The sequence below is a fragment of the Harpegnathos saltator genome, unplaced genomic scaffold, assembly GCF_003227715.2.
Source record: "Harpegnathos saltator strain DR-91 unplaced genomic scaffold, Hsal_v8.6 scaffold115, whole genome shotgun sequence".
In the NCBI taxonomy this organism is placed as follows: Eukaryota; Metazoa; Arthropoda; class Insecta; order Hymenoptera; family Formicidae; genus Harpegnathos; species Harpegnathos saltator.
Window position 1 is genome coordinate 406620 of NW_020229890.1, and position 18390 is coordinate 425009.

The window sequence follows — 18390 nt, forward strand, 5'->3', positions numbered from 1 at the left end:
CCCGCCAGAATCCGGAATGCCTCCTCGATCATTATATTCTCCTGTTACAAAATGCGAAAATCGGAAAAATGAGGAATTTCCAATTTTCCGCCAGAATCCGGAATACCTCCTCGGTCATTATATTCTCCTGTTACGAAGTGCGAAAATCGGAAAAATGAGAAATTTCAAGTTTCGCGCCAGAATACGGAATGCCTCCTCGGTCATTATATTCTCCTGTTACAAAGAGCGAAAATCGGAAAGATGAGAAATTTCCAATTTCCCGCCAGAATCCGGAATACCTCCTCGGTCATTATATTCTCCTGTTACAAAGTGCGAAAATCGGGAAAATAAGAAATTTCAAATTTCCCGCCAGAATCCAGAATACCTCCTCGGTCATTATATTCTCTTGTTACAAAGTGCGAAAATCGGAAAAATGACAAATTTCAAATTTCCCGCCAGAAACCGGAATACCTCCTCGGTCATTATATTCTCCTGTTACAAAGTGCGAAAATCGGAAAGATGAGAAATTTCCAATTTCCCGCCAGAATCCGGAATACCTCCTCGGTCATTATATTCTCCTGTGACAAGGTGCGAAAATCGGAAAAATGAGAAATTTCAAATTTTCCGCCAGTATCCGGAATACCTCCTCGGTCATTATATTCTCCTGTTACAAAGTGCGAAAATCGGGAAAATGAGGAATTTCCAATTTCCCACCAGAATCCAGAATACCTCCTCGGTCATTATATTCTCCTGTTACGAAGTGCGAAAATCGGGGAAATTAAAAATTCATATTTCCGCATTTTGTATCAGGGGAATATAATGACCGAAGAGGTAACACGTATATGCGACGGGAAGTTAAAAAAATTGCTATTTTTAATAAGGATGGGATTCTCAAAAGTACGGTTTAAAGGGAAGAGTATTTAAATAAAACAATTTTATTGTATATTTCAAAATGATATTTATTTTTTGCGGATTTATTTTTTACATGTGGTGAAACAAATACAACATAACGCGATGTAATATATAAACAATAAAATATAATATATAATCGGATACAATAAATATTTTTCGATTTTTTAAGTACAATGAAACGGTGATATTTTTATGTTCTTATAATATTACGAATTGATGTATGGGAAGAATAATATAATAGTATAAAATAGAAACGACGCATACATTGTTATCTACAATTATAAAGTTATGAAAGTACCATTTTTTTCTGGAAAAGTCGTAGCTACTTTAATAGTCGGTTTGTTTTCTATCGCTGAACTGGCTGCACTAACTTGCACTTATTCTCTTCTTCTCTCCTTTTCGCTAACTCCTAGATGTATTTCTATTTCTTTTTATGTTCCCTGAGTGTAAACTAGTTCAGCGATAAAAAACAGACACCTATAGTCTCGTCGGTGGCGTAACTAAAACAGTTGGTATTGCCGTTGTTCTTCAATTACCGCCAAGCCTCTCTCAGGGCCACCTTCCTAATATGAAAATTTACCCAGGGCTGAGGCTGATAGTCTAGCTACTTTAGTTCTAAAATCTCCGCTACGAGGCGCTACCGCCTTCAACGACAAACGACGCAAGTAATACGACTCAACGACAAGTCGGACGGGATTTTATTTTAAACCGTACCGCAGCTAACTGCTTTAGTCTTTCAGCAGCTCGAATATGTTGTCAGTTGTCGAGCTTTTGTTTGATTTCTATCAACACCGAATGAAAGAAAAAGTTCGCATTTTAATTAGATATTACAAGATTTATTAGTATTACAGCTAAGTAAAGTGGACGAGGTACAGAGATACACTTGCTCTGCTCTCCTGTATTAAGAATCAATTTCCCTACAATACAAATATTATGTTTTGAGAACACAATCGATATTTTACAATATAGGATTCTTTTCAATTATTCTTTCTCGTGTGTGACGTGAAAAATTCGTCCTTTATTAAGTTTCATGTTAGATTATCGCGTATTTCATATTAAGAGTAGAAATCAAACACGGCACACAATTCATTGCTCATTAATACCGACACCTAAATCTTTCTTCTTTTTTATTAGCGCGGCAATCAGTTAGATCTCTCGTTCCTCAGTAGCAAATTCAACTGTCTCAATTATATTTCGCAAGATTTCAGTAGTTCCTTTACTAGAGATGCGAGGCTAATGTTACATTAAAGAAAGGAATTGTGTTGAGTACTGTTTGGACTATTATTAATTGGCATAGAATTGAAGCCCCTTTGCGCCGGTGGTTGATAGATAGGTTGAGTACTCCGTTGCTGACTTCGTTTCTTATTGTATCCTTTATTGCTACTAGCAGTACCGCTCCCACCTCGTCGAAATTCCATACCTGCTGTCAGTCGTAATTCATAATTAAATTAATATCTTCGAAATATTAAAGGATCCTCTTGGAATATTATTAAAATTTGGTCTACAAGTGGATTACTGTTTCCGCTTACCATTTATGTGATTGTGACTCTGATCGTAACGTGGCTGCCGATTGTTCGAACGTTGATCTTGTCGTCTTACGTCTATAACGGGCTCTTGAACCTGATGATACAGCAATCAAGAATAAAAGAAAAGTTATTATAAAGTAAAAGTAAAGTACAAGTACAGAGAGTATTTGTAGTACGTTTCGCTGTGTAGTTGTACATACATCTACGGTAATTGGTATGCAATCCACCTGCAGGACCTCTTCATAGTTCTCGAATTCTTTGAATTGTACTACGCATGTCCTCTCGGAGACGCCAGTGACTTCGGCATTGTAATACTAAAGTTTGTGCAGAAAAACTAAATTATTTCACACGCACTATGGTGACGAGATCGCGCGTAGCAATGCGAGAAAAACGATACACACCCTGTTATCCTCCCAATATTTAGCCATGCACTTGTCACCTATTCGCCATACCCACATATCACCACTCGCGGAAACGTCGGCGTTTTGAATGCTGTAATTACTTTCACTTCTTTGCGCATTGAGATTCGTGGGCATCCTATTGTCGACGTTATGATTTGCCTGATACTTAGGTTGATTCTTGAAAGTTTTTTCAGTCGCGTTAGATGAGTATACTTTAGAAGCCCCGTCTTGTGGCGCTCGATTATGCCTACCGTAAGAAGCATCGTAAGACTGCTTATTTCTGCTTACGTCAGGCTCGACGTGATTATAGTTTCTGTTACTACCGAGGTGATTTGTTTTTCCCAGTGAGTCAGTCTGAGTCTTGTTATAGTTCTCGTTACCACTATCACTGGTGTTTATGCTACTTGTGCGTGACTGAGCGAACGTGTTTCTATAGTCGTTTGGTTGAGAAGGCTTCTGATACGCTTCCCTACCGCCGTTGTGTTGGTACTGATGCTGAGATTCCTGATTACGCTGAAATCTCGGAGGTTTGTTTTGCTGCACGTTAGCGCCGCTATTATACTGCGAGTACGAAGACGTGATGGAACTGCTGTTTGTCGCTCGTTTGTTGTTCCTATGTTCTTCCGCGTGTCTCGGAGGTGGTTGATATCCCCGTCCTCCTCTTTGGCCCCTGTGTACGCAAACATGTCGATGTTAGAAGAGAATCGCTGCTTTGTGTGACATTATTAATTTATCTCGCGAAGCAGTTACGTACCGCACACCTCTCCCAGTCTGCGCGTCGGTGTTTCTCGATTCCAGACGGTCTTGATTACTTTCGCTATTCTGCGCGCAGTTGTTTTGAAATGAACTGGTTGTATCTACGCTTTCGGGCTGTATAGGTAATTTGTCCTCCAGGAAATCGAAAAGAGATATCTTCCCACTACTAGGTTTACTCTCCTCCGTTTTCTTCTCGAATCGCTTACCACGTGGCTCTCGCGGCTCTCTGGAATCCTTGGCGCTGCACAAAGAGATTACAATTGGATGATGATCAAGTGACAAAAGATACAAGAGAGATGAGGTTGATACGTACTTATGTTTACTATCGGTTTTCTGCAAGCTCTTGAGAGCTTTATCTACATTATTTCTATTCACCCTTAGAGCATATTCCGCTTGTTCTATGGTGAATCCACGATCTACGATTTTCTGTACACTATGATCTAACAACTGTGGGGAATACGAATAAATTCTTAAGATATGAAAAAATAATGTTACATTCGCTCGGAGAGAAAGAGATAGAGATAGAAAATCAACCTGCTTATTTCCACCTCCAAACACTTTCTTGCTGCCCTGTTTAGCAGCCTCCGCGATTGCGTCCTTACGTTGAGCCTCAAACTCTGAATTTTCTTTACTAGGTTTTTCTTTCTCTGCCAGAGCTTTAAAGTTCTTATCTTGCTCGGAGACTTTTATGATCTTTCTGCCAAATGGTATCCATGGCGGAGGCCCACCTTCTTCGGCGGATCTTACTCGAGTGTGTGAAGCTAATTTCTACAACAAAAGTGCTTATGTATTCTTGTGTTTGATAGATGGAATTATTATCACTCATACTATTATCACACACACACACACACACACACACATATATGAATATAATTATCATCATTTAACTGTGATGTTTTACTAAAACTTAATAATAAACTTTTCACTTCTTCTTCTTCAGATTACCTTACCTTATTTAATTCCCATTTCTCCACTAGATTGGCAACCCTTCCCCCAAGTACATGAACTATATGTGATGGTCTTAATAAGATAATTCCATGCGACACAGGTAAGATCCCTGATTTTATTAATATTTTTGTACCAGGTGGAGTGTTCAAACTGAAATGGAATGTAAAGTTGATCAGAGAATGTAGCACAATAAAGTAATTATAAATGAATTTAATGAACAGTAATGTATTTTGATGTTTGCTTACCTTATAGGTGATATATGTTCAACTTCTAAGGCTTGAAAATTATTTTTGCCATCTGTCAATGATAATTTTAACATTCTTGGAGCTGCTCTGGATTCCTCATTTCCCTTGGGCGCAGCAACATTGCGTATCTTTTGTATTTGTAAGATAATATTGCCTTGATTAAGATCCCCATTACCACTGCCAACTTCTCTCAAGTCGATCTGTAAATATTTCGACATTTTTTTTTCATACATAACTCCTTGGCGTTTTGCATTATTGATGTATCTGCACGGCACCGAGAAATACATACATCCAACAGTCGCTTGACAATCCTCTGTGTGTCGGTTATATTTCCTGAATCGGTTGCTACATTATAACCATGATCAGACAAGTACCTAATAACAAAGTCCGTATAAATAATCAGAAATATGCATTATAATACAGGAGTAATCGCAAACTAATTAATCTCCAGGCAGAAAGAAAGAAAAGGAAGAAAAGAATTTAATCTTCAGCACTGATTCTCATCTCACTCACCACCCCAACGTCTCCAATTTTTCCATGACTTTGCTGCCGAACTTTCTTTGCTATCCAAACGAATCTGCCACGTCTCATTGAATCGATGCCGAATCGCCGTGTTCTTCGTAAGGTGTTCTACCCTTACAGGTACCTGTCCTTCGCGGGACAATACCCCTTCGATAACGGTAGACTTTCTAGCGCTTCCTAGACTTACTCAGCGCTCTTTTATCATACGCTTCAGCATTCACGAAAAAAATACATGAATAGCCCAGGAGATCGACAAGACTGTGTCACGTCGCGGAGCTTTGTTGCTTGTCATCCACGGACTTTCCGACTATACACGCGATGTACGCAGCAACGCGCGTACACAAACAGTTGTCAGCTGACACGTAAGGGCAGAATCGTAAGGGTTGCAGCAGGGCGACTCTCCCACGGTGACTCGGCCGAATATCCCGACCTTCTCGAAGCGTTCCTACACGCGTTGTATCACACGTCGGTGTAACGTCACGCTAACGCGACAATTTTAACCGCTCCGACGGCGGAACCGCACCTATCCGACTCGCAAACGCTCGCCACCATCTTGCGCTTCTGGAACATCGTGCGTTTCGATTCGATAGATATCGTTGCGCGATCAGCGTGCGAGACACCTATCGAATCGAAACGTTCAAATCGGCCCTTCTCGGGGGACATCATCGGTACGCAGGCAGAAATTAAGATCTATTAATGAGCAGATCTTCTCCATTTCCTCGTGTACCCTGCGATGCGAGGTGTTCCTGAGGAAGAGGAAGGTCCAGTCTACGCGAACGAAGTAAGAACCGTTGACCGTCCGGCGGTCGTGTCGAGCATCTTTATCGAAAAGAAGAACCCGACTTCGTGGGGCGAGCCACGATTACGAAGCGTTTCTCGCCGTGCAGCGAAATGAAGAGAGAGAATTTATCGCGCGCCGGCGGCTTGATTAAAACCCTTATGCCTCGAGTGCCGAGTGCTTCAATTAGGGTGCGCGATTATTACTTGGGTGGAGCCCAAGCTAAACAAACGGTAGAAATTACCGCCAGCCAGTGCGAACTAACTTCGGAGGTGACGGAAGCGTGGGACGCGCGATATGCGTGTTTAAAAATGGCCACGACCCACCCACGTGGAAACACATCTCGTGTTTTTACAGCACCCTCGTTAGCCGATGGAGTCTACTTTGTGAAATTCTACGGTAATTACACGCAACTGCGCAAGCACTGGACCGAGAATATGGTAAGAAATATATCGTAAAAGAGAGAGAGAGAGAGAGAGAGGGAGAGAGAGAGAGAGAGAGAGAGAGAGAGAGAGAGAGAGAGAGAGAGAGAGAGAGAGAGAGAGAGAGAGAGAGAGAGAGAGAGAGAGAGAGAGAGAGAGAGAGAGAGAGAGAGAGAGAGAGAGAGCGGTTTAGAAGTGAGTGGAGAAACATCGACGCAGCGATCAGCCGAGTTAATTAAGCGCTGCGAGCGCGCGTGTGATAATTACCAGCAATTATTAAAACTAAACGCGCTCGCGCCAGCATTCTCACGGTGACGAGAAATGTCCTATTTGGAAAGTTGGGCACTTCTGCACTCTCTGCTTTCAGGAACGTTTGAACACGCGCGGACGAGAGAGCTTGACTCAATTTTGCGGGAACGAGTTCCCCCTCGGATCATCAGCTGCCTTCTGGGTCCATAAAGGAGAGCGTTCAAATTGTGGACTAGACCAACCATAGACTAATACGCACGTAGACCTGACTAGACAAGACTGGACAAGAACCAGCCTAGATTCAAGTAGGAGAGGTAGGAAAGAATGCAGATATTTGTCAAACTGGACTCTCATTGGAGCTAGCTAGCTCTCTGCTAGACAAAGATCGAAAATACCTGAGGATAATGGGAGGGGAACATAGCCGTTCCCCCCGGACCTCTTCAGCTTGCTCACAAGAACGCGCATTCTACGTGTCCAAGTCCACGACCGAAAGCAAGAGCCGTGCCGAGCGGACAGTTTCGTTCCGGCATTCCGATGTGATATTTGCCGGTCCGCCTGACTTCTTCAGCGGAACGAGATTGTTGCGTGCTATCAAGGTGACGTGGGATAGTGTAATAATTATTACGGTGTAGCGAGCGCGAGCTCGGAACAGAGAGGAGCCGGCTGAAGGCTTTCTCGAGCCAGGATCCCGAGCCGGCGATCGTAAGAGTCGTCATTTTCCAAATGCAGACCTCGGCGAAGCCGAGAGCGTATGGCGCTCTCGCCGGCCGAGGATTCCGCGTGGTGAAAGTGAGACATCAGTCCGTGCGCACTCCCGGGGACATATGCGTCTCCTGCGACTGCAAACGCGTTAAATCACCGGACATCGGCGGCTTCATTAGCACCACGTCCACATTCCGCGGCGAAAGTGGGTCCTCCAAAAGTAGTCCCTCGTCTCGAGGCGCGCGCGCGCGCGCGCGTAGCTGTGTGCGTGCGTCTTACCTATCCGCCTACCTGGCCGATAGGTGCGCGTACGTACGCGCGGCAATGCGGTTCCCCACTTTCGTTTGGCCCCCATCGCGGCTTTTCCTCGTGCTCCGCACCGGCTCGTAGCTCACAATGGGCTCCACGCTATAGTTAGACTACGATTGCTATACGAGTACGCAATATACGTCAGTGTGTACAGTAAGTGATGGCTCGTTGTGGCGGAGAGAGAGAGAGAGAGAGAGAGAGAGAGAGAGAGAGAGAGAGAGAATGAGAGAAAGAGAGGGTAAGAAAGCAAAAGAGAGACCTCGCCAGGGGAATGAGGCAAAGAGAGAAAGAGAGATGGAAAGGGTATAGGAGAGGGAAACAGAAAGACGAGGGCAGACAAACAGAAGGGGGGAGAGAGGGGGAGAAAGAGAGAGAGAGAGAGAGAGAGAGAGAGAGAGAGAGCGAGCGAGCGCGCGAGAGAGAAGCAGCGAGGTAGAAGTTCAGTCGATCTTACCATTTCAGTTTCACTCCGGCTCAGCCTGAAATCGCGCGCGTACGTCCACGTTGATCGTCCGCAGCTCGTCCCGCGGCGGCCCGCGCCTCTTACGGACTTCCTCGCGAGACGACGCGCCTCGTCGCCGCGATACACCATACGCGACGCGCGCGTTTTTCGCAGCGCGTGACCGCAGCCGCAAGCGATTATTATTACCTCGCGGTTCGCGCATCTGCCAGCCAAGCGCGCGCCAGTCAAGCAGCCTGCTTGGGGGCGGCTTCCCGCAGGAGAAAGGAGCCGTTTGTCTCTGCTCCGCGCGCACCGTCGTCTGGAGAAAGGAACCTGTCCCGGGATCGACGTGAGTAGCGAGCGTTGAGCAATCGACCGCGCGAGGTGCTGGCCTCCAGCCGCGCGCTCTCTTCGTGGGCGAACGCTTCTTCTCCCTGGATTTCGATCGTACGACGAGATGCGCCGGGCGTGCGAGCACCGTCGTCGCCGTCGCCGTCGCCGTCGTGTCGCGCTGATTCATCGCCGAACTTTCCCGCCGTTTGTGATTCTTCAACGGCCGCTCGATACGCGACAACTTACGCGCGCACCGCCCTCGTGTACGAACATCCCCCCCCCTTCCTCTTTTTGCCGTCTCTCTCACGCTCTTGATCTCCCGTTCTTCTTCCTCGCGCAAAAAGTAGGGCTCCAGCGAGAAGAGGCTGAAACGGGAGCGCCTGATGGACGACGGGACGTAAATAAAGTCGTTAACACGCTCCGGCTAATCGCGCCTTGAAAACAAACGGACAGCAGTTTCGCCGCGACGACGTGTGTTCCGAGGGCGTGAGGAGGGGGCAGAGAAGGAAGAGTAATCAGAGATGATCTGCTTCGAGGCGTTATCGAGGCGATGCATGAATCGACGTGGTCTCGCCCATGTATCTGCCGAATAATTATCGGGCCAGCGGCGCGGGGACGGTGGCCGCGGTGAGAAGATCCTTCCTCCTGATCGTTAAGATTATGTAATTTATGCACGAGTGACGAAGGAGGAAGCCGTGGAAAAATACAGGCGATTCCCGCCGCATTAGCCCGCCCATGCACTTTGATAAACGCGCGTGTCGCCACGTCGCTTTGTCAGATGCAGCCTATTAGTCTCTTCCTTCCCGAGGAACTTCCTCAACACATTGTCGCGATATAAGCCAGAGTGGAGCGAAATACAATATATAAAAATTCCTCTCTCACCCTGACTCATTGCTGTGGTGTATGTTTCGTGAGAACGTTCCAGTTCATTTCTTCCAGGGGAAGACTCTCCAGCCAGAAACAAAAACTTGTAAATCCCGCTTATCAGCAGTCCTCGCGGTTATCGCGCGACGCGTTTATCTTCCCCTCGCGGCGAGCCGCCGTTGATAGCGTCGAGAAATCGTCGGGCGAGTCAGCGCGCGATTTCGGCAAACGCCGCGCTTGCGAGTCTCACGAGTCGCCGTCGGTTGCTCGACGATGCGGCGTCGACGAAGAGTACGCTACGCGACGAGCGACGATCGCACAGCCCGTGAGCGAGAAAGCACCGGCTCGACATGGTTAAGCGACGGTTAGACACACACGGGAACGAGAATCGCGGTAATACGGTAGTATCTACCTGGCAGAACAAAACCCGGCGACCTCGACCCCCCGAAAGCGCGGCTTTCGGCACGTCGAAGGGCCCAGGTGGTCCCCGCCTGTTCCTACCTACTTGGCGGTCCCCGCTGTGTGGCGCAATTCAAGTTCTCCAAACCTTTGTCTTAGGCTTTGTTTATAGCAGATAGTTGATAGTTTGCCCCCGGGTATGGAAGCTCTCTCTCTCTCTCTCTCTCTCTCTCTCTCTCTCTCTCTCTCTCTCTCTCTCTCTCTCTCTCTCTCTCTCTCTCTCTCTCTCGCAGCCGAATAGATATTACAATATTTTATCGCAAGTATCTATATTATAAGTACCTATGATAAATAGCTAAATCTATTATAAATAACTATGATATCACGATCTAGATGTTACAAATAGCTAGAAATAATGCGGACACCAAAGATACTACTTTTACCGTAATTACGGATCGCAAGGATCGTAAGTAAATGACCAAGCCTCCCGTTGACGCACTGAGAGAAAAGTATATGATATTTGGTACTACGAGTAATGATATAGTAACTAAATTATAGTCCGAAATATCATATTTATAGTAAGTATTAGCATAATATCGGTAATAATTACGATATAGGCATAGTAAAATCAATCATATGATATTTTTACTAAGAATTATAGTAAGTTAAACTAAAATTATTTAAGTATGAATACAAATATCAAATGGTAGGTGAAGTAACTCTTGTATATAGTCAATATTACCAGAATATTTGCTAAATGGTGACAGATGTAACTATATGAATATTAAATCTCACTATATTCGTGAATGAGAAATTACCATACATGTGGTAAAAGTAACTAAACAATTGTTTAAGACAATCATTGACTATATATTTGTGTTTATTCTACTATATTTCGCAGGTTCCACGAACCTATAAAAATATGATTGACGCCAAAATCAACTATAAAATATCGTGAGATTACAGTTAATTCGACTATAGTTTTCTATCAGTGCGAAGAAACCAAGAAAAACGTTCCATACTCCAGTCCGACCCCGGCCAGTCGTCGCTCGTCGCTCTTGGGAGCAACATCTCTGTCGCGCGGCAGTCCGGAAATATAAAGCACTCGGCGCGGAGAATCGCGAGTTAAATCGTTTCATTCGTCACGTTTATTAGTACATCGCGGCGTCGCTCCCGTGACAGCTCGCGCTCGCGCTCCGCCCCGACGTCTCTTCCGGTGATTTTTCCGCGGGAATTGCCGTCGCAGCCAGCTCGAAATCATCGTTCACAGGTGTGCGACGCATGCGAGCGCGTTTATTTTTAACAGCGTATACATGAGAGAGAGAGAAAGAGAGAGAGAGAGAGAGAGAGAGAGAGAGAGAGAGAGAGAGACATTCTCGCCTACGCGTCGCATCGCGAGATAAACGCGCGATTGTTCGTCGCGGGAGATCGACGCGCGGATTGGATGCTGATTTCTCGCGCACGGGAAGAGAATCGCTCTTCGTTCGGAGGCGGTAAACATAGAAGCGCTTGAAAACGTCTGTACTTGATTTTCAGCAAACATTACGCGACTCTCTCTCTCTCTCTCTCTCTCTCTCTCTCTCTCTCCGTCTTGCACTCTCATTCAGTAACTTTCAATTTCACCTGCAGCTGTAGTGAAAGTAAAGTCAAAGCAAGTGCGCGCTGATTTCAACCGCTGATATCGCTCGTCCGACGAGCGAATGAACGGCGTGTTCTTCATTGCCGCGACGGCTCGTAACAGGACGAGCGAACTGCATATTACAGAATTCCGCCGAATGATCGCGCGGCGCGCGTTCGCAAGTGATGATGTCAGAAACTCGGACACATTTTTTTGTCCGAGAGATTGCATCAATATGGCTCTTGCCGTGATTAGATGATTCATTGACGAGCGCGCGTCCGTTGTCGTAAGCGCTTGGAAAATATCGCCGGTTTCGCGGCACTGTTGAATTGCAAATTGAGTCGAGTCGCGCAAACACCGGCGGCAGAGTCGCAGCGCGACCGAACCATCGAATTTCCCGACCGCTTTACGGATCTTTGAATGGCCTCGGGGGAAGTCCAAGCCGCGGTCCGCAGCGCATTCATCAACACGACATCCTCGCTTCTGCCGGCTCGTCGCATTTACCGGACTCTCCGAGTGACATGGAAGCGAACAGCGATCGAGCAACGCTGCTCGTACGAAGAAGACGCGGTCGAAGAGTTTTGTAACGCAAAACGCGGCTATCGCGTGACGTCACTCGCGAGCTCCGCGGCGTCATTTTTACGCGGCTCGCGCTGGCCGTGGATTACTTAATGCGAAGGGAGCAGCGGCCACTTTCTCTCTCTCTCTGTCGGTGTAACGTGTTTTCGAGGCAGTGTGCCGGTGCGTGACCGAGGCTCCGTGAGCTCCGCTTACACGCGCACACACACACACACACATGCGCGCGCCTTATAAAACACGCAACCTTACGTGGATACGGTACGCGTTATTATTGTGCAGGCGATAGCGCGATCGACGCGCGCTACCTAATTCTAGGTCGTAATCGGGGCCCGTCGTCGTCGGACCCACGCGCGTTCGACAGGTGGGACGCGTCTTCCAACGAGAACAAGAGAAGCGGGTTATCAGGTGAATATATGCCGGAAATCGCGCACTCATCCTCTCAAATCGACTCCGTCGACAGCGACGGGCCCCGCACTCCGTGCTAGAGTTGCGCATCTCCAGCGGATCGCGGGTTTTATTGCGCGTTCGATAAATAACGGCGGATAAAATAATTGAGCCACGTGCGCAGCACTTCAGCTTGGAAGCAGGAAGTCGACCTCGCGTCTGTTTCCCGAGCCGTGAAAATTCACGTTCGTCATGTACGCCTGTTTATTTTTTTCCGTCTGCCTCGTGAGCGCAGCGCGCGAACGTCTCGGACCAACGAGCGCAAGAACCGTCGCCGCCGCGAGCGGGACAAGCGTTTAATGAAATTAAAGAGTTCCTTTTTTCTCTTACCTTGAATTGAGTTTCCCCGGTGTGATGAGAATGCGCCAACCTCGTGGCTGGAGTCTCGCGAAATTTCATCTCGCGCGCCCGTCGATATACGCGGCCAGGGCCGCGGTGAACGGTCAAGGTACTGCAAACTGGACCAAACATAAGCCTGATGTCATCGAGACGCATGGACATAATTATGAGGGCCGTACGTGACTCCAATGAAAACTCAAATAATTGCGTCTCGCTCGTGTGTGACCTTGGCGCCACTTAATATTATTACGTCCGTGATGAGGGGGATAAAATAATTTATCGGATCACGGCAATTACTGCAAAAAGCTTTTTCGCCGTCATCGAACATGCGCGGCTCAAACTTGCTCGCTCGTGCGGAACCGCCCGCGCTGGGATTTCCGAATACCCCCGATATCGTCGAGTTTCCTCGTTCGTTCCACCAGCCCAGTGTCTCACTTGTCCCGCGATTTGCCGGCAGGTTAACGCAAAGGAAGCGGGATGGGATACGGCGAGATGGACGGCTGCGGTCGCTTCATGAAGTATTCCTTGTTCTTCACGAACTTTGTCATCTTTGTAAGTTTCATTCCTGTGTAATCTCGTTGCATTTTTATCGGACGACACGCTACGTTGCGTAACTGGAGCTTTAGTTGCAGCGTAGTCTAAATTTGTACATTACAACACAGCAATCGGTAGTTTCGTTTCTATCTTTTTATTTTTATTCCTAATTTTTTTATTCTTTATTTTTTTTTCAAACTTTATTTTTAATTTCATTATTAATTTTATCTTTTTTATTTCTATTTTTCATTTTTCTTTTAATTATTTTATTTTCAATCTTTTTATTTTTGATATGAAAATCTACATCATAAGTATATGCATAAGTATAAAGTACTTCTATTTTTTTTTTAAATAACACGAATATATTCTATCCCGGAGCAGTTAATACACTTTGTGAGAGAGTGTGCGAGTGTTATCTCCCCGGAAGAGACAGAAAAGAATCGTATCATCGTTTATTTTAACATGTCTTGTAGTTTGACTAATTTCTACTTACACGATCGACTGATCGAATTTCGTTTTAATTCACCGTTGAAATCGATTGACTTGAATTTATTACTGATCCACATTGCAGATTGGCGGGCTCATCGTAACGGGCTTAGGCGTGTGGGCGTTGGTCGACAAAGTACCGTGGATAGGCGAGCTCGTAGGGAATGATCTATTGACAGGGTCGGTCTACGTCCTGCTGGTCGGCGGGATCATCGTAGCGGTGATCGCCTTCTTCGGGTGCGTCGGTGCGGCGCGAGAAGTCAAGTGTATGCTTTTGACGGTGAGTCCCGAGGATTCGTCAGCAACCGGAACGGAACTGGGTCAATTGAAATTCTCACTTTCGTCATTTTCTGCTATTGCGTGTCTCTCTCTCTCTCTCTCTCTCTCTCTCTCTCTCTCTCTCTCTTTCGCCGGTCGCGAACCGCGGGTCAAGTTCTCCGAGAGAACCCCGCTGCCAAATTCAATCGGTAAGCGCGCCACTTCACCGCGCATCGTTGATTCTGCCGTTTCAGTATTTCATCATTCTGTTCTTGCTGTTCGTGACGATGCTCATCGGGGGCGTCCTCGGTTACGTTTTCCGCGAGAAACTGCTGAGCACGGTCGACAGGGAGATGCAGAGCTCGCTCCGGCTTTACGATCACCGCAAATCCATCCGGGATGCCTGGGACACCACGCAATCGACGGTGAGTAGCCTCGGAGAATTTTATCAGCCGCGCGTCGCCTTGATCCAATTCCTCCCCGCGGTGCGTGAACTTATTGCGCGCGTTGCGCGCGACTATTGTGCAGACCTCATGGTGTAATTGCCGACTTGCTTTATCCGTGCTAACGCTCGCGCGCTTCTCCTTCTCTCCGCCAGGCAAGTGCCTCGCGTACAGGTGCGTAAAAAGCGAGGGTCGTTGTGAAACGACAAAAGCGTTGTATCTCCCTCCCACACCTCCCTCCCCTCCCTCTCTCTCTCTCTCTCTCTCTCTCTCTCTCTCTCTCTCTGTGATTTCGTCCAATTCACAATCGGGAGCGAGAGAACCCTCCTCTCTCTCGTCGCGTCGCGCGAATTCGCGAATCTACGGCTGAAAAGAGTGCCGAGGCACTCGCACTAATTCACAACTCTCGAATTTAGCTCCACTGTTGCGGCGTTAAAAACTGGAGGGACTGGGGAAGCTTCGGGCTCAACGTGCCGCAGAGCTGCTGCCGAGAAATTCAGCCCGGCCAGGTAAAAATCAATTACGTCGACTTGGCGGTCGCGTCGCGTAGGTTGATGAAACAGTTAGGCGGCGCGTAAGTAATGACGGCGATTCGCTCGCCGCTCGCAGGTGTGTGCACGATGGCACACGTTTATATGCGCGGCGACGGTTACGAGACAGCTCGTTTTGTTGCTCAACGACGCCCGCCGTCGGCATTCATCATCGCGCGCGCGCGCGGTTAATAGCGCGCGAGATCCGCCGCGGCGGCGGTTTTTCGCGCGCCGCGAGACTTCGGCGACGCGCGCGCGGGCCGCATTCAAATGGCGCTCGGCGATAATTATTCGCGAGGCTCGGCATCGCGACTCTGAGCGCTCACGACTCGCCGATTTCGCCGTCGGAGACGGCGCCAATCGGGCCGCAATTACTTAATCGGCCGAACGCTAACCGCCCTGTCCTCTCTCTCTCTCTCTCTCTCTCTCTCTCTCTCTTTCTCTCTCTCTCTCTCTCACGCTTTCACTCCGCTCGGCTCTCTCGCCGACTCTGACGAGGGGTGATCGCTTCTCACGGACGTCCGTCCGATCTGCTCGTCTTTTCCAGCGATTCCACTGCAACGCCGGCCCGGACACGGTGAATCCCTCCAACGCTTACGTGGACGGTTGTATCAACGGGACGCGGATTTACATGCAGCAGCACGCGGCCGTGATGGGTGGCGCCGGTATTGCAGTCGCATGCCTCATGGTAAGGAGCAGTTTGCATTTTTATGGATCCGCCCGCGTTGTTGTTGCGAGTCTGAAGGAGGGGCCTCAAGTCGGTCGTTGGAAAATCGAGCACGATCTACCGTCGCCTGCCGAGTTACCGAGTTGATTCTACAGTCTCGCGCGTCCTCCGCTTCTCTCGCTCGGCGGCGGCGGCGGCGGCTCGGGAGCTTGTTGAATTGAAAACAAGCCCGATAACGAGGAGACTTCGTTAATATCCAATCGATAGCCGAGTGGAAAGAAGAACCAACAAGGGCCTGGTCGAAAGTTCCGCGTTGGTTCGCTTCACTCGAATTCTTTCACAAGTTTACCGTGCGAGCGTCGGAATTACCCAAAGTACATGCTGAATCCCAACAAATTTCGGCGCTGCAATCAAGAACGTTGGATATTAAATTGAAAGAAAAGTTCGATGTGCTTCTCCCGTGTAGAGTACAAGTTTCATAATTCCCTCGCAGAAAGAAAGAGAGAGAGAGAGAGAGAGAGAGAGAGTTCTTTTTCCGAGCGCACGACAATGAGCCTTTATCGAAAGAATATTCGTTGAAGGTAAACATTACTCAGAAGGGGGAGGGGGTAAACTGAATAATCGTTATTCTTAGCAGCAGCAACGATATCTCTTTCCGCGCATAGATTTCCAAACGTAGCAGCTCTATGACGAAGAGACGCGCCACACGCAATACGTCATCCCTGAACTCTGTTGCAGTTTCTCGGCATGATATTCTCCTGCGCGCTCTTCAAAATGATCGAATGACGCCGCAAGGACAATGCCACGGTGTGAGCCTGCTCCCGTGTTCGGGCGAGGAGGCGGGACGAGTGTTCGAGGATCCTCAGGGGATTGACGCAGTTTCATCGGAGTTTCGGTGGAGTCGCTGAGCGCACTTTTGATTAGATACCGCGATAATCAAAAGAACGAATCTCTATGTAATTGTACATTGTATTATCACGCGCTATTTTGTTACGTATACGTAATGCTGTCTCGTGTAAGGCGGTAAACACGGTACATCATGCACCGCGTGTACCGTACTGCAGCTCCATACTTCTCGAGAAAAATCGTATTTAAGGCATTTAAGACGTCTTCGCTTAGTCGCATGTGTCATTAGTGTGACCACGCATCGTGTACCTTATGTATGTGCCGTAATAAATGCGATACGCATATTATTTACCGTCGCAACATCCTCTCTCGATAATCAGTCGTCGACACGCACGCACACATACAGGTCGCACGTGGAAGCGACGTGTGAAGAGAGTTAATCTACCGTCGCTTCCTCCTAACGTCTCGCGCGCGCTACATTTTTGCGCGGCGATTTATCCTTCGGGAGCTACATACGATGCGTCAATTTCCGTCGGAGAGACGAGAGACAAGAACGCGTCTGGGGTGTGCTCCCGTGAGAGTCACGTGAATTTTCCCGCGAGCGTGCGGTCGTTGTATAATTTCCCCAAAATTGCCGGCTTCGCGCGTCGCGCGCTTTTCCACGTGTGACGCTGTAAGCACAGCGCATCGCGTGCATCGGATTAACCCGCTCCCCCCCCCCCGCTGGTTTGCCCGGGCCTTGCCCGCCCCTTCGTCCCCCTCGCGACCGGCCGGCTCTCGCTGCATCGAAGCACGACGAGTCACTCTAATCCAGGCGTCTCGCTCAAGCAAAGTGAACTACCCCGTCGCCGTAGTCCGCCGATTCCCAGTCTCGTTCTCCCGGCGATTATCGATCGTGACGATCTGCGCATAACGGCGCGGTGCGTATACAATCGCGCTGAAAAGTCCGCGTCGGGATCGCGTGCGCGCGCTTGACGCGATTGACAATTCAGCGAGAGACTCGCGCTGAAGCGTAACAAGACGCCGATCGATCGCTGTGAAGTCGCGAGAAGCTCCTGCTTTCTTTCGGATCGTGTCGGCCGATGAAGTAATTTTAGCCGACTTCACGACGGACTGACTCGTCGGCGAATCTCGCGTTTCCGCAGCATTGCTTCGCCAACGACCGGTTCGACCCACTCGGCTCGGCTCCAGTCCATCTCAAGGGGCGAATCACGTTATGTCTCGCGTAAAAAAAGAAAAATCCTGCAGAAAGATGCGCATTCGAACGCAGTAGGACGGCGGCTGGCGAGTCAGCAATCGAATCGAATTTCGCGGGCACGAGGAAGGCAGAGAGCTTTCGCCGACCCGCCAAATCGACAAGGCGCGGCTAGGTGAGGTCGCGTGTCATTTTCCGCGAGTGTATCAACAACGTGATTCTCTCCGTCTCCCACCCTCTTTCGTTCGCCACAGCTATCCCTTCAAGTTTATTCATCTCCCCCCCCCCAACGTGCGTCAGCCCTACGCATGTAACCTCGCGACCGAGGCGTGCCTGCCATTCCGCAGACGTCTCATCGAATCGTGCCGGCGCGTAATTTTCCATCGTCGTCGACGTCGCCGCACGCGCACACACACACACACACACACACACACATTCTGCCGACACCCGTTCTTTTCCTTCGTTTTTCCTTCCCTCCCCTGCGACGCCCCTTCCCGCCCTTCGCCCCGTCTCGTTTGCTCAGGCGGTCTGCACACACGGCGTCATTAATGCCCGAACATTTGGTAGATCAATTGTTATTAGACATTTCGTTCGTCCAGACACGCTCGTTCTTCGTCGTAGCTTCGTCGATCATCTCGATTAGAATTTTATAGCGGTTGTAACA

At 48.2% G+C, this 18390-nt stretch overlaps 2 protein-coding genes across 6 annotated transcripts; one reads left to right on the forward strand and one right to left on the reverse strand.

The window, feature by feature from the left end:
* Positions 1-1705: 1705 nt before the first annotated feature.
* Positions 1706-5863, reverse strand: Tdrd3 (Tudor domain containing 3). 2 transcript variants are annotated; one of them, XM_025302643.1, is made up of 11 exons: positions 5281-5863; positions 5057-5141; positions 4768-4967; positions 4525-4672; positions 4109-4342; positions 3888-4021; positions 3573-3815; positions 2819-3488; positions 2618-2731; positions 2421-2511; positions 1706-2311 (listed from the first exon to the last, which is right to left on the reverse strand). In XM_025302643.1, the coding sequence occupies exons 1-11, from the start codon at positions 5304-5306 to the stop codon at positions 2136-2138; spliced, it is 2121 nt and encodes a 706-aa protein (XP_025158428.1). In that variant the 5' UTR covers positions 5307-5863; the 3' UTR covers positions 1706-2135. The 2 variants fall into 2 exon arrangements, with proteins under 2 accessions (XP_025158428.1, XP_025158421.1); XM_025302636.1 differs by having other exon boundaries at positions 1709-2314.
* Positions 5864-7170: 1307 nt separating this feature from the next.
* Positions 7171-16878, forward strand: Tsp74F (Tetraspanin 74F). Of its 4 annotated transcripts, none has more exons than XM_011149629.3 (7): positions 7171-7334; positions 13225-13319; positions 13873-14067; positions 14300-14470; positions 14905-14997; positions 15566-15706; positions 16424-16878. In XM_011149629.3, the coding sequence occupies exons 2-7, from the start codon at positions 13245-13247 to the stop codon at positions 16469-16471; spliced, it is 723 nt and encodes a 240-aa protein (XP_011147931.1). In that variant the 5' UTR covers positions 7171-7334; positions 13225-13244; the 3' UTR covers positions 16472-16878. The 4 variants fall into 4 exon arrangements, with proteins under 4 accessions (XP_011147931.1, XP_011147932.1, XP_011147933.1 ...); XM_011149630.3 differs by lacking the exon at positions 7171-7334 and adding an exon at positions 8198-8540; XM_011149631.3 differs by lacking the exon at positions 7171-7334 and adding an exon at positions 10815-11057.
* The last annotated feature ends 1512 nt before the right edge of the window (positions 16879-18390 follow it).

What these genes read in the sequence shown, in the direction of transcription:
- Tsp74F (XM_011149629.3), top strand. Translation starts at nt 13,245, where the DNA reads ATGGGATACGGCGAGATGGACGGCTGCGGTCGCTTCATGAAGTATTCC. An exon ending in TCACGAACTTTGTCATCTTT is followed by an intron (nt 13,320 to 13,872) that starts GTAAGTTTCATT and finishes TCCACATTGCAG; the next exon opens with ATTGGCGGGCTCATCGTAAC. An exon ending in GAGAAATTCAGCCCGGCCAG is followed by an intron (nt 14,998 to 15,565) that starts GTAAAAATCAAT and finishes CGTCTTTTCCAG; the next exon opens with CGATTCCACTGCAACGCCGG.
- Tdrd3 (XM_025302636.1), bottom strand. Translation starts at nt 5,306, where the DNA reads ATGGAAAAATTGGAGACGTTGGGGTG. An exon ending in GAACATATATCACCTATAAG is followed by an intron (nt 4,673 to 4,767) that starts GTAAGCAAACAT and finishes ATTCCATTTCAG; the next exon opens with TTTGAACACTCCACCTGGTA. An exon ending in AAAACCGATAGTAAACATAA is followed by an intron (nt 3,816 to 3,887) that starts GTACGTATCAAC and finishes CTCTTTGTGCAG; the next exon opens with CGCCAAGGATTCCAGAGAGC.